Source organism: Musa acuminata, chromosome BXJ2-4 (genome assembly GCF_036884655.1).
Source record: "Musa acuminata AAA Group cultivar baxijiao chromosome BXJ2-4, Cavendish_Baxijiao_AAA, whole genome shotgun sequence".
Lineage (NCBI taxonomy): Eukaryota > Viridiplantae > Streptophyta > Magnoliopsida > Zingiberales > Musaceae > Musa > Musa acuminata.
The window spans coordinates 40,891,428-40,906,476 of NC_088341.1; the positions used below are offsets into that span (position 1 = coordinate 40,891,428).

Below are 15,049 nucleotides of genomic sequence, written 5' to 3' on the forward strand. Positions count from 1 at the left end.
TTGAGTTTGTCATCTAAATATATTCGTTCAAAACTCATATATTTATAGATCTACTGTTGTAGTTAATATCCACTAATTAGTTGTTAGTATACTAATATTTGAACTCAAAATAACACTAATAATCTTAAAAGATATCAAATATATATATCTTTCTTAGATTAATAATTATTTTGGCGGCAAAATTCCTACCCGCTTCCCGCTCTCCCCTCTTGATTGTTTGTGGCACCATATCCGGGTTTATTTTAGAAGCGCGTTTCCACTGCGGCCCCCCATACGAACGAAGCAAATGGTCTTCCTGCAGCGCACCGCTCCCAACCCTCGCAAGCGCCCCGTTCCCCTCTCTGATTCCCAGCCCCGATCTGCTCCCGCCGCCGCTGCCACTGGAACTGAAGATCACGCTGAAGCTAGCGGAGGGCGTGGGCGAGAGGACGACGGCGACGGCGACGGCGGCGGCGGCAGCGATGAAGTGCACGTCGCTACCATGGTCGCTCTGCTCGCCGACGCCGGATGCACCCTCAGCGTCCTACACGGTGGCCCCCCATCCCTCCCTGCCGACCCCCACAGGTTCCGCCGCCGCCTCGAGGGCCGCCTCTCCGCCGACCCCTCCCTCCGCTCCCGTTTCCTTGCGGGATTCTCTGCGTACATCCAAACCACCGAAAACTTGAAGAGGTCGGCGGTTCCACCTTTTTCGTCATGATCACCCCAGCTGCTTCTACTGTTGAACCATTGGGTTGGTTAGTTCATTTGTTTCCTTCATGCAGGGTTTTGATTCCGGCATCACATGATGGCGTTGCCGAGAAAGGGGAGAGCTTGGCTCGGATTCTCCTTTTGGTCGCCCCGATCCAGCCTCGGATTCAGCAACTGCTTCTTGAGAAGCTTCCTGAGTACTTCCATGGCTTCGGCAATGGCGGTTTGCCGCTCAAGGACGATGTCGCGAGGCTTATTGTCAACCAGTTTAGGTGGTTGGATTTCCTCGTCGATGCTGAGGGGTTTATTGAGAAGCTGATGGAGGTCCTCTCCATATCGCCTCCCCAGCTGAAGAAGGAGATTGTTGGCTCTCTACCCGAGATGATCGGCGACCAGAGCAATGACACAGTGGTCGCTTGTCTAGACCGATTGCTGCAGGAGGATTCTGATGTCATTGTGCCCGTGCTTGATTCCTTCTCGAACTTGAACTTAGATGAGCATTTGCAAGAGCAGGTTTGATTCTCTCATTGTCACTTTGTGTGTTCAATTGACGTACTTTTTCCGGTCCAGTTGCGTATCTTGGCAATGCACGATGGGGTTATTAATGCCGCTGTGTTCTCTTGGTTTCTTGAAGGCGGTCAATACGGCCTTATCTTGCATTAGGACAGTTGAAGCAGAACATGTGCCACATTTGCTTAGATTTCTGCTGCTTTCTGCTACACCAGCAAATGTTAGGAGGATTATATCCCAAATCCGTAAGCAGTTAAAGTTTGTTGGGGCTATCAACTCTCATGCAGCCAGAAACAAGAAGCTTAAAGGCAAATCACCCATTGATAGCACTGAGGCATCAATCCTTGATGCTTTAAGATTGAGTCTCCTCTTCAAGAATGTACGTATAATATATCATATTATCTTTTTTGCCTTGACTTCTCAAACAGCTGAAACTCTACCGCTTGCTTTGTCCACAGATACTCTCAGAGGCTGTTTTAAACGAGTTAAAATCTATAGACAAGCCTTGTGAACATAAGGTCATTGATGTTTGGTTCCTCATGCTTATTCACAAAAATGGAGGTTTCTTGCAAAAGAGTGTAGAGAGAATTCTGAAAAAGAAGATCTTGGAAGGTTGCTTTCGTGAAGTTCTTTTTGACCAGTGTATTCAGGGGCACCGGGAACTTGTTAAGGTTATTTCTGTCTGGTGAAAATTTTGTGATACCCAGTTGCTTTGATTTGTATGTAGCAAAATGTGTATGTTTGGAGTGCTTAACACAGTTATTTTTGTCTATTTTGGGAACTCAGGATTATTTCCCTTCATTTCTTTCTGTCGGTGCATACTTACTGTCATGCAAAGACCAACGAGCTAACATGTTCGGCATCCACTTGTATGCATCATTGTTTGAAGAGTTCAATGATACCTATTCAAGGCAAGAAGTAAGCATATTCATCTACACAGACTTCCCTGATTCAGTGAAGAATTACCTAGATCTCCATAACGTAATGTATGTATGTATGTATGTATGTATACACGTATGTATATATATGTATGTATATGCATACATATATGATGTATATATATATGTATATATATGTATATATATGGATTTCTGAACTTTTGATATCTGTTAGCTAGGTTCTTGGTGCATTAGTCACACACATAGGTTCTGGTGTTGGTCATGAAGTAAGTTCTGCCTTGGAGACCATGATGTTGTTCACATCAAAGTACCCTCAGGAGCTGATCCCAATTTCTTCACATATAATTGGTATAACTGCAGAACCTCATTTCAATACCCCCTTTTTACTGCTAGTTAAACACACATCCTATTTCTCCACTTAGATGTGCTTTCTTTCCCCAGGTATATTGGACTATCTAGATGGGTTTCATGAACATAATCTCCACAAGGTTATAAAATTGTTTATTTGTTGTCTTTTTGTAGCTGTTTGTTGCCTCATCAACAATTGTCTTTTTGCTCTGAACATTATAGGTATATGAAGTTTTCTGTCAGTTGGCATTATCTGCTTGCTCAAGTGCCAATTCAGCTGGTTCTTCCATTACAAATGAACTTTTAATTATTGTTAGAAAGCAGGTAAGTTAATTGATTACACAGGTCAGAAGTTCTTGAGTTTCTTCAGTTGCAAATTTCTTTTTCCTCTTAAAGTTGGAACAGTTGAGGGAATTTGTCACTTTACCTTTGAGTTTAATGCAGGTCAGCAATCCAGATATGAGGTACAGGAAAATGGGAATCATTGGAACATTAAAGATAGTTTCCACACTTGGTGGTGCCAATGCTACTACAACTTTCACATCTAAACAGGTCTATTATATTATTAGATAAGGAAATACACTAGCTTGTCCTATTGTAGGTTGACCTAGAGATACTAACTTTTATATTTTTTGTAGCACAAAGTTCTAATGATTTGTAATTCTGTTATTGATATTCTACCGACAAGAATTTAGATACTATCACATACTAATTACTGGCTAACCGATTGATTGACACAATATGATGGTATGACATTGAATCCTAGGTATACCATTTGGAAAAATAAAGGGAGACTTCTTCGATATATGTTGTTATACCTCATACCACTTTGACTTCAGGCTGGAATGGTATGATCAGAACAAAAAAGCTTGTACCACATCCTTGCAATTCAGCATTTTGAAGCCACTTTAACAGACTTGTGAGATGGGTATTTATGCACTTATACTGGCTACATTCTTTATTGGAGATGCAGAACTTTAGAAACATGATGCCTTAGTTTTTTTTTTCCACTGAATATGCATGTGTTTGTAGACTTGCTCAGGTATTTTGAAAATGCCTACTTTATTTTGAAAATGCCATTGAATTGAATTGAATTTCATGATTTTTTTAAAAATGCCCATTGAATTGAATTTCATGATTTTTTTTGGTGTAAACTTTTGTCCAACAATTTAGGTTTCAAACACACAAGGAACAACATCCAATCATATTCTGTTATTTTAGTCTGCAATATTAAGCCAAAATCCTCTATCACATTCAATGTCTGCTTTATTACCTTTTAAGTTTTTAATAGCTTCAAATGTTCTGCAATTGGCTTCTGTTGCAGGAAATAATAAGTTTGATAACTTGTTGATTGAAGATGACAAGAGTACCCTTATTTTGTTGGAAAGAGCTAATACTAGAGAACCGAAATGCATCTTATTTGCAATGCACGTGCATTCAATTTGACATTTATATTGATCTTCCTCAAACTTCACATCGGCAGTCTCATGAATTGGGCCACCCTTTTTTTGACTATTAGTTTTTCTAATATTTAAATGCCAATTTCTATGATGTTTAACCTTTTTTTTAAGCAGCAAAAGAATCATTACCTTCTAACCTTGTCAGATCTTCATTGGTATATGCATGCTTATAAAGGGGCTATTTGTTGAGTAATCTAAAAAGTTGCATTACATTAATATTTCTGTCGCATGTTTTATATGCAGAAATCAAATGTCGAAGAGGCTTTGGAACTTCTCAAAATGTCTATCGATTCGTGCAAATTGGTGACTTTGCCTTTGATCCTTCTATATGATGAACTGGCAATTCTATTGGAGCGCAATACCTTGCAGCCAGCAATAACTGAGTGGTGGGTATTTTTGAAATTCACTTAAAAGTGACAGTTAACATGTAGCGCAATTTTACCTCTATTAGTTCTATATGTTATGTCAGAAGAATTGAATTGTATCAATCAACTACCCTTACAGGATCTGCAGGCATGTTGGAGAGTTTGAATTGCTTTTTCTCTCTGATCTTGAGGGTGGGCAGTTCCCAGTTAAATACATGTCTAATGGCATAGAAGGTTAGTCATCAGAACTATGCAATTGATAGGCTGAAAGCTATATCATACTAGGTTAAAGCCAATTTCATCGCAATATACTTAGTGATATTATTGGTTTCAGGAGAATTGTGGATGAATCTAGATGGTGATGTATCTCCTGTATGCCTTAATATTTTGCCACTAGTTTCCTCCTCCTTGGAACAGTTTGAACAGTAATGCCTTCTTAGCCTAGTTTCTTTCATGGCTAGTCTAAGTTCACACAAATCTCATGGTTAAGGAAAGTGCTTTTCTAACAAAGATTTTTGTTGGTTTCAGGTGTTCTTCCTCTTTACAATTTCTTCCTTCTCAATTTTCGTTACTATCTGCTGTAAGCAAGGATGACTCTGATCTCAGTTTGGATTTTTTGGACATTGTCTCACTTTTTTACCCAATTTTTTGTCCCGTTAAAGATTGAGAGGGCGACAAATCAGGGATCTCTTGGTGGAATTGATGCACTTCTTGGTTGTCCTTTGCATCTTCCTTCTTCTAAGGTGAGATATCTAAAGGTCCAAATTTTTGAATAAAAATAATTGTTTAACACCTCTTTACGTAGGATGTCTTAGTGTTAGATTTATCAAGTGGCCTGAACAACCTTTTGATTTTAGGATGTAATTGATGTTAGATTGCTTTTTTGGAAAGAGCCTTTTGATGTTATTGACTCAAATGAAGGTAACCTTTTGATGTAATTGATATTACAATATTTGGTTTTGACGTCCTCATCAAGAACCGACAGAGTCCATAATTAAGCCCTACTGTGGTCCTTGTGAGGTTTGGCCCTATCCATGAGTAGTCCTTTCCTATTCGAGTAGGTTGATTACGATACCATAGGTCATGACATGACCGATATATTAATTAATCTGTTAACTTTTTGAGCTTGAATCATTGAACCAAGATGTTTAAGCCTAAGTTAATAGTAGTACACACTTCAAGCCCATATAAACCAATTCAATCATTATCCACATTGATAGCTAGACATCTTTGTAACTCTTACTAATCTCTATTTTCAATTGGTGCATGATACTTTCCCAGTTTTCCCTATCTTGATAAGGAAAAATAATGATGACATCATCTAGTTTAGATTGACAAAAAAAAGATAAATAATTCATATACTTATCTTGTTCCATGTCAGTACTTGGTTGGAGCTTATGGGCGGAAACTCACAGAGAAGCAGAAAAGGATATTATGTTCCTCAATCTACTATGCCATCAATTGGATACGAGAGTTGGTATGCTTGGTCTTGATGGTGCTACATTTAGTATATATTTCACTATAATTGGATGCTTACTGATGTTACTTACAGCTTAATGCCTTTAGCACACAAATCATTGGCAGATTTGATTCAATTACTCAGGCCACAAGGCAAGGTGCAGTGGCAAAAATCATGAAGCGCTTGAGAAACTTGGTGTAAGTATCAAAATAGTGAAGATTCTCCTAGTCATGGGGCATTTCATGATCTCTGAATCTTACTTTCAGACGACATCTGTTTTCGTAATAAGTCTCTTTATTTGGTCAGTGATTCTAATATAAATTGCAGTTGCTCTATTGTTTCTTGTAGATTCCTAAATTGTTTCCATACTTACTACCATGTTTTCTTTATAATGGGTGTGTTTCTGAGGCAATGCAGCAAAGGTTTCAGCTCCATTTCGTCAATCAAATGAAATAAGTACATATGGATTAAAAAAACAAAATAAAAATAAAAAATGAAAACTAAAAGGAGCAGGTAGAACCAGAAAAGCTTGGAAGATCTGCAAGATACATTGCACTCGACATTTTTTATGCTTTTCAAAATCCTATAATGTAGATTTCGAGACTATATCTTTAAAGCTTGAAAATTAGGAGAGCACTCTTGACAAGATTAGTTGTCTCTCTGAGAAAGCCTTTGAAGAGTTTGCAACATTTCAATATCTCTCTACCAAATGCACCAATACAAGAGTGGGAATAGCCTTCCCCACAAGATCTCCATTTGAATTGAAGATATTTTAGTTACCAGGAGTCCTAGTATCTACTAGAGAAAGCAAGGGGTTGGTAAAGGGTGATGAAGTAGTACAGGAGGACAAGATGCATTCGCATTCAATTTCTTTCTTGAACAGGATTTTTCGAGTGGAACCCTTTTCTTGAGAGCAACTCGCATGAAGCATTTTTTTTTAGGAATACGTGGCTCTTTGGGTAGGCTTGTGAGTAAGACAGATAATTCCTTGGAAGCTTGAAATTTTTCCAGGAGGCACTAGAATTGGTTGTTTGACGAACTCCAGGAAATGGAATTTCTAGTTGTAGAAACTAGAGTTACTCTAATCCATATCGGTGAGCAACAGAAAGGAAGGAAGCTGAATGGGTTCAATGACTAGACGACACAATTGAGGTATCTTTTATGGTCAAATAAGAACCCATCCAGAAGGCCTTATTAATGGAGAGATTGGTACTAGAGATGTAGTTTAAAAGATAGGGAAAATGTGTTTGGTTAAGTGAAGGTCAATCTAATTGTCTTTGCAGTATTGGATAATCATTCCATCCCCAAGGATAGAGGAAGGTGCTTAGAAGGGTATCTAGATAACCAGCAAAAGAGAATAAATTGCTCTTCCATTTATCTAGTCAGATTTGTGGTAAAGGAAGCCCAATCCACTCGTGAGATTAGCAGCTTGAGTAGAAGGCCCAAAAACCAAGGGGATTTTCCTAGAGAGCAATCGAAGGAGTTTGTAAACATTTTCCAGGATTGGGTGAGAACTCAGTAGATAGTTGTACTTTTGCAATATCTGATAGCGAGACTAAACAATATAGAGTGAGTTTAGGCCTAGTCAAGCATATCTTATCGGAGGTAAAGATTTGTGTATTATCTACAATATGTAATGAGGTGATATTGGGAAGTGGAGCATTGCTTGATCTATTTACTAATCAAGCTTCCTCGCTCAAGGCCCATACATTATTATATCTTTAACAAGGACAAGGAGAAGCGGGACAATCCCCCTGTTGAAATTTGATCCAAATTAGAATTGTTGTTCCAATAATAAGAATTTGCATTCTGCTCTGTTTTTGGCACACTGATAGCCTCATGGGTTGTAATGAAGTCATCAGTTAGTTTTAGAAGCAGATTGGGAGCATAATCATGAAAGTGAGATAGACAACTAGCCTATTTGCTAGAGTTTTGGTGAAACTTTTGATAGCAATTCATGAAATTAATGTTGTTTACTAGCCCTAGGGATTATGTTTGAACATGGTTGAACATTATAATGGAGTCGATCCCTCAAAGTTATTCATTAAAAATGACTATTAGGTGGCAAGAAGTCCATTAAAAAACCATAGAAAAGACAATTGGACTGAGGTTTTTATCTCGGCCCAAGCCAAAAATTGGCTCCTTTATCTTAATCTCAATGAAGGTGGAGTTGATCATGGATAGGATGATGATCATTGAGGACATATTATTCCGATTTAGTTTTATAGAGTACCTTGAGAATTGGTATGTCTTTGTAGAAATTTGAGAAGATCCCATGAATTTGATTTAGGTTCATGGCAAGAAACCCATCATGGGAGATGGACATGCGACTCCTTTTTCAAATACTTTGCTGGGAAATATTAGGAATTTTTGTCCCTCACTTTGAACTATGTTAATCTGAACTATATCTCCAATAAACTTTTTCCTTTTCTTCAAGCTTCTCAAATTTCTTATTTAATCTATTTAGATCTCTTATTGTCATTGAATATCAGCATAAGTTCTTCTTTTCTATCAGTTGATTGGATTGTTTCTCTGATCTCCTTGAGAGATGACGTGAGGCTGCACATTTGTCTTGACTCAACATATGATATCTTCTTTTAACTTCATAGTGAAGGTGCAACATTTGTTGGCTATGGAGTGGCCTAGTTAAATTATCTTGGACCAGGGCCTTGGTTAAGAAATAATTCAGCCAGAACTACTCGAGATAAAACCTACCTGTCTTGGGAAATTAGAGTACAATAGGATAGAGATATGGTCTGAACAAGGGTTGGGCCAAACTTTGTGGAATGAATATGGGAAAAATAGAATCCCATGCAGATGAAATAAAAAATTGATTAGTGAAGTAATGATAGAAGCCCTAATAGTAGACCATGTAAATGTGTATTTTGAGAGGTGCAGGGTTAATAGGTGGCAGTTTGTGCTGAAACAGAAACCGATGCACCTCAGGGCTAATGAGTTGAGAGTTTTTTTCAAATGACCACCTAATTATACTAAAGTCATCACCTATCTTCCATGGAAGATTGGAGTAGTTGGCTCTAGATTCCAAATTAGCCCAGAAAAGCTACCTCAGCTGTGAGGAGTTGGGGCCATAATCCCTTGTGGATATCTCGTCCAAGAAGACGTTGGGATCTAGAATCTTAAAATGAGATGGAAAACTTCTTGGTAAGGGAGTCTACATGAAATTAGAAGGTTATTCTAAGCAATGAGCAAATTCCTGGAGTCTTAGTATCTTTTAGAAGGTTATTCTAAGCAATGAGCAATGACCATAAAAAGATTAATAATGTTCTCTAAATTATGGAGCTTCGTCTCTTGAAGAATGACAATCGTTTGTCTTCCATTTAGCAAAGTTCTAATCAAAGGCCTTTTTGTTAAATGGTCCAACCTCTGATATTCCATTAAGAATCTCCATTGTAGGAGAGAGAATTTTTGTCCGATGATTGGTGAGGGAGCTAGAAAGAATGGACAACTATGGAAAACCAATTTTTATTGGAAAAATATAATGATAATTTGGGCACAGTAAAATTTTTGTCCAACCATCTAGAGACAACCAGTAAAGCCAAAAGAAACATGCCCAAAGTGAAAAAAGAGGCAGTATAAACATTAGACATTATGAAAGGAAAACAAAAAAACAAGAGAATTTAAGATGCCTAGTTGGCAGTAATAACACCAAATATACTTAAAAAGACATTGGAAACTTGGTCTTGTTGGCTAGCACCCTTCGCCAACCTTGCCTGATGAACATCATGCCCTTCATTAGCATCCTGTGTGCCCCTTTCACTGCAGGCATATACAACACAGCTGAAGTATGCTGCCATGGTTGCAAGGTTATTGTTACCAAGCTTGCTGAAGATGATAGAATATTGTTGTAGATGACATAAATGCTACTTATATGCATCTTATGGAAAAGTTAATATTTGCATATCTTGATCATCACATTTTATATAATTTATATCTTGATTGTAGTTTTTTTTTTCTGTGATGTCATGTGCTTAGTCTTCACTGCTATCTACTCGAGCTCTTGACAACTAAATGGATGGTACTATACAAAATTCACATGTACTTTTATGCTGAAACCAATAATTCTGTGTGAAGCTGATTAGTGCAAAAAGATGTGATTATACATTATAAATTACTTTCTCTGCCATGTAGTCAAAATTAACACTTGGAAGTCTCAAAAGGCTAATGGAACTATAAAATTGTTTCTAGTGGCAATATATCTCTATTATGGAACTTATGATTAGGGCCTGGTATAAATTTGTAAGACTTTGTCTGACCTGAAAGGTGATATGTTTTTAATTCTCTGGAAGCTTCATCATCTTTTTTCTTAAATTACTCTTGTGCTCCCTGGTGCACTTTGAAATCTGACTGAAGAGGTATCCTTCATGCAGTTTATTGGAGGGATTACTGAATTCTTACCTCAAGTTTTATCCTTTATTTCTCCCTGAGCTCCATTATGCTGCGGGACATTCTGGATCCTCTCTTAACAAGTATGATAATTCAATTTTAAGGGGAAAATGCGGTGCTTCAAGTACTTCACATAACAAGAAGCATAAACAGAAAAAAGACTCAATGGTTACAGAAAAAGCTGATGCTAATGGGAAACTCAGGCAGCCTACTATCATGGATGTATTAAAAAGAGCAGGCGCAGTTGTAAGTCAGGGAGTTTCAATAGGAAGTTCTTCAGATTCAACATCTTGTGAACATGAAGCTGTGGGCTCTAATGAACTTGGGCTTGTTGATATATCCGAAAAGCCCATACTCTTGGAATCACAAAGATGCAAATTCAGACCTCTTCTTGTGGACTGCCTATTTATTTTAAGCTTTTCTGAGGTAAAATGATGTGACAATTAGGGATCTATGATCTGATTTTATCAGTAAGATGCCTCAATTTATCAGATTGGACTTTGGCGAGAAGTACATATTGCAAAAGACAAACTCTTATATTAGTTTATCTGTACTTAAGTATAAGAAAATAACATATCTTGCATTATTTTCTGTCATACTGCATTATGCTATAAATTGTTTTATCTATAACAATCCGAACACAGAAAGCCGTTACCTTAGGGTGGCATTGACATAGATTTTGGAAATAACATTCACAATTAGGAGTTCCTTTCCTTTCTAGCCCAATAGTCTAAAGTTCAGTACCCAAGCCATAATAGCCTGGGCACTAAATAGGTTGCCCGTCTAGCAGTCTGATATTCATGGCATTTCCCAGATCTTGCAAGGTCTTTGGTTTATTTAGTATTGACACCTTTCTGAAAAATCTAGCTTTCTAGATGACAAGTTATCTACCAAGGAAGGTGCTTTATTTCTTTGTAGGAAAACCCAGATTTTTTAGTAAATGTGTCAGATTGTCTGACAATATGACAGGACCTCTACCAACATAAGGAGGGATGTTTATTCTTTCTCATATTTCCATACAGCTTCATTAGAGATGACTGATGCTCTTTCCTCATAGATCAAAGTGTTTAAAATTAGTTATTTCAAGGAAGTTGGCTTATACCAGCCCTTTGCTGCCAAATCAAAAGCATGCCTTATAGTTGTCTGAAAAATTGTAGCCTGAAACTGAAGTTATTCTCATTAACATGGGATAGGTCTTCCATATATAATACATGACTGTGCTTCTCAACTTATGAACCTAGGAAATTCCCATCTTAGTTAAGTCTTTCTATAGATCAATTATGTTTAGAGAGATTTTCTTAATAAACAATTGTTGTTTAGTTTTGGAAATCAATGAAATTGTCTTGTTCCATGATCTATAATACAAATTCAATAAACCATTATATTAAAATTAAAGAAATCACCTTGTTCAATGGCCTATGGTACAGATTCAATAATTCTTGATGTAAACAGTATGCTATTTAGCTTGACCAGTATTAGAATTGATTATTATTTTTTAACACAGAGTCGAGATTCCTGCTGTTCAGATCCTTCAGCCGAGGTAACATAGCCAACTCAAGAGCTATTTTTGGTTTGTATCCTTGTTATTGTTTTTCTGTAATGTTATCTGAATTAGTGTTTCCTTTTTTGTTTAGCTGCCACTGCATCTCTACCTTCTCAGGGATTTTCACAACAAACTGGATTACCTGAATCCTCCAAGCAATCATATTATAAGTCATAGCTCGGTGAATGCACTTGCTGGTTACTGCAGAATGACAGCAAGTGAGCTTTTGAACAGGGTTAGACAATTGTTTACCAGCCTAAAGAAACATCTAGATTCTGCAATTTCCTTTATTAAAGATGGTAAGATGACATCATCAGTTATGAAGTTGTAGATAATTGCTTTTAAGTAGGTTCTATGTAATCCTTCTGACTCACAAGATTATAGGAACGGAATCTTGCCAAGATCACTGGCAATCTTGTTCTTCTTCTGCTGGAAATCCAGATATACCATATGTAGTAGTTTTAAAATCTTCAGTTGCTAGTTCTGTGTTTGGAGAAGTCCTTTCCTGCTATAACAAGGTACTATCTTGGGTGTTGCATTATGTATTATCCCACACGTAGAATAACATCATCAGTCTTTGGTGCAGTTGCTTAGACTTCCAGACTTGTTCCTTGACTCAAACATGCCAATCTTGAGGGACTTGCTAGCAGCATTTCAGCCAATTGAGAAATTTGATGAATTCTTTTCAGGAGTCCAGCCATTGCCAACCCCTGGGAGCATAAGTTACTTGTACAGTGGTGCATACTTATATTTCGAGGGCATCATTGATGTTGGTAGTAATTCATTTGCCAGGCTTCTGCACTTCAGTATGTAGGCTTCTGGATTACAGCTTGATATAAGGCTTTTGTTGTGCAGCATGCTCATTCTCCTTCACTCTAGCATCAGAAGTACTAGCTACCCTCGAGTCAGTTGTGAGCTCAATTGCTGTTGTGATTGACAAGTCTCTGGAAGGAAATGGGAAGACAACAGATGTGGGATGTTGTCAGGGAATCCTTACTGTTCTAAGCAGGAGGCTTGCTTTGTCTGCACAGAAGCTTTTAGTGCATGATCCAGGAAGAGAGGACACTGAAAAAGGACAGAAGAATAAGGTTAGCAGTATGGTAGTTTGATTTGCTTCTTGATTTCTATTAAGGTGACAATAATTGTTCTTGTTTCTCACCTGCTTACTTTGCCTTCAGGGTGACATGATACAGAAGATACTGCAAATATACCTCAAATATAGTGAATCCACTTCTGATCTGCTTGATGAGCTAGCTTGCACAGTGCTACCTCAGGTGTATAAAATTGGACTTGGACTTAATATATGATAGGCCTGATTTTGCCTTAGATGCATTATATACCATCTATTCTCAAGAATTTCAGCATGTACAAAGAATTTTGTTTTTATATGTAATGGGTATTCGTCAAAAATTCTTCTCTACTAGTACACCTTACAATCTTTTTATTGACTTCAAATGTGGTCAAGCTTTGCCTTGAATGAATGTGCTTTATGTTTTAGGTCCCTTCATGCAGAAGTATGAATACACAAGAGACTATTCATGGGTTTCCAACTTTATCTCCAACAATGTTCCTTACCTGGTACCGTGTACTGGTAAGTATTTCTTGTTTTCCCTTGAAAAATGGCATTTGAACTTCTAATTCCACCATTTATGACATTTTTAAGTTTTTCATCCAATGCAGCACGAGGAGAATCTAGTTATTCTAAACAAGACGGTTAGTGTATGTCTCATATGACAATATTTAGTTTAGATCTCCATGTTAAGATCTTATCAATGTTTTCCATTAGGTCAAAGATGTTATGGGTAAGTCCAGGAAAGATATGCAGGGAGAAGCTGCAGAAAAGGTCTTAATAAGGCTCCGCCAGACAGTGAATGTGGTGGTATCACTAGTTAATTTGTGCAAGGTTCATGATAAGGTGGTGAAAGCTCCAAAATTCTACCTTTAAGAGCATTATGTCATCTTGCATAGTTAGCTCATTTTGCTTCGCAATCATGACTTGTGCAAAAATAAACTGCACATCAGGTAGCTGTCCATGCTATGGCTGTCAAGTACGGTGGCAAATATGTGGATCGCTTCCTCAAAGGTAGGTGCTCTAAGTTCTGCAAGTTATTCTGCAGATGATCCTAACAAAAATGCTAAATGCTGAATGCTGAATGTGTTTCCAGTTTTCGACTTCCTAGAGGACCAGTTCCAGGTGCACAATGACATTATAATCCAAACAGTAAGTCCTATTTCTTTTGGCTGACACTGCCTCATTTAGCTTCATATGCAGCTCCTCTATTATGTAAACAACTTCTCACAGGTCAAAGAGCTTCAGAAGGCAACAAGAACAATACAAACCCTCTGTTCAGAGGCAAAGGTAATGGCATTTGCGGATTTGCTCACCTTCAACCAATTGATTCCTCTTCATATCGACTCAAATTGTCTTCTGTTTTGTTAAGGGTTTGAAAAGAACGATGGTCACAAGCAAGGTTCCTGCGACCAAGAGGTCCATGGAGCGCTTCTTGTTCCACGTCAAGGCTCTTCTCCACAGCACACCAAGTGACTGCACGTTCTGGATGGGTGAGTTAATATGTATACATCCCATAAATTTCAGCTCTATGTTACTGCAAGTGCGCACATTGGATTTCTATGCTGAGCTGCTAATTTTTCATAATAGACAGTTTACTGGTTACTTTAGATGCTTGTTTGACCATTTTAATTGTTGCAGGAAATCTGAAACACAAGGATCTTTACGGTCAGGTAGTGAGTTCTCAAGTTTACCACAGTGGAGAAGATGAAATGGGCCAAAGAGGACAAAATCAAATGGAGGATGAAGATGAGGAGAACAACGTCAATGGAACAGAGGGTCCCAGGGAGGTTGAACATGTTGATAGGCAAGGAGACAGTGAGAACTGACCTCTATTATGCATGATACTAACTTGAATGTACTAGTCAAACATTCAAATCAGATTCAGCTTTGTGTTGTGAAATCATTGATTTCAGATAAACGTAGTTTTTGTATAAAATATAAAGGGAAAAAAAGTAAGATAACAGCCACTATTATAACACAATGGATTTGTTTCTATCAGGCTTTAATATACATTGGTTTTTTCTTACCTTATCAAAATCATTGTACCTTAGAAAATTATGAATTTGAATTTTGTATCAATTGCTTTGTTTCATACGTATTTGGTTTATATATATATATAGATATGGTTAGAAAATTAAGAAGTATGTTTTACACATCACTTGTAATGAAACTTGTGTATGAAAAATTTAATTTGCTACGTATAACTCTATGACCTATCAAGATGAGTTTTAGTGGTGGTAATAATGATGACTTTACCAATGATGATAATGGTAATTTTGATGATGATAGTCTTCGTGAGGCA

At 37.5% G+C, this 15,049-nt stretch overlaps 1 protein-coding gene across 1 annotated transcript; it reads left to right on the forward strand.

The window, feature by feature from the left end:
• Window positions 1–273: 273 nt before the first annotated feature.
• On the forward strand, window positions 274–14,755 carry LOC135610899 (uncharacterized). The gene is made up of 31 exons (XM_065105922.1): window positions 274–669; window positions 762–1,200; window positions 1,322–1,576; window positions 1,656–1,868; window positions 1,984–2,115; window positions 2,315–2,444; window positions 2,538–2,584; window positions 2,667–2,768; window positions 2,889–2,996; window positions 4,148–4,290; window positions 4,409–4,503; window positions 4,604–4,694; window positions 4,798–4,849; window positions 4,932–5,012; window positions 5,651–5,746; window positions 5,822–5,925; window positions 10,117–10,558; window positions 11,637–11,672; window positions 11,767–11,974; window positions 12,060–12,193; window positions 12,262–12,448; window positions 12,531–12,763; window positions 12,854–12,949; window positions 13,174–13,266; window positions 13,356–13,388; window positions 13,462–13,590; window positions 13,698–13,758; window positions 13,841–13,896; window positions 13,978–14,034; window positions 14,117–14,237; window positions 14,386–14,755. The coding sequence occupies exons 1-31, from the start codon at window positions 287–289 to the stop codon at window positions 14,571–14,573; spliced, it is 4,545 nt and encodes a 1,514-aa protein (XP_064961994.1). The 5' UTR covers window positions 274–286; the 3' UTR covers window positions 14,574–14,755.
• Window positions 14,756–15,049: the final 294 nt, after the last annotated feature.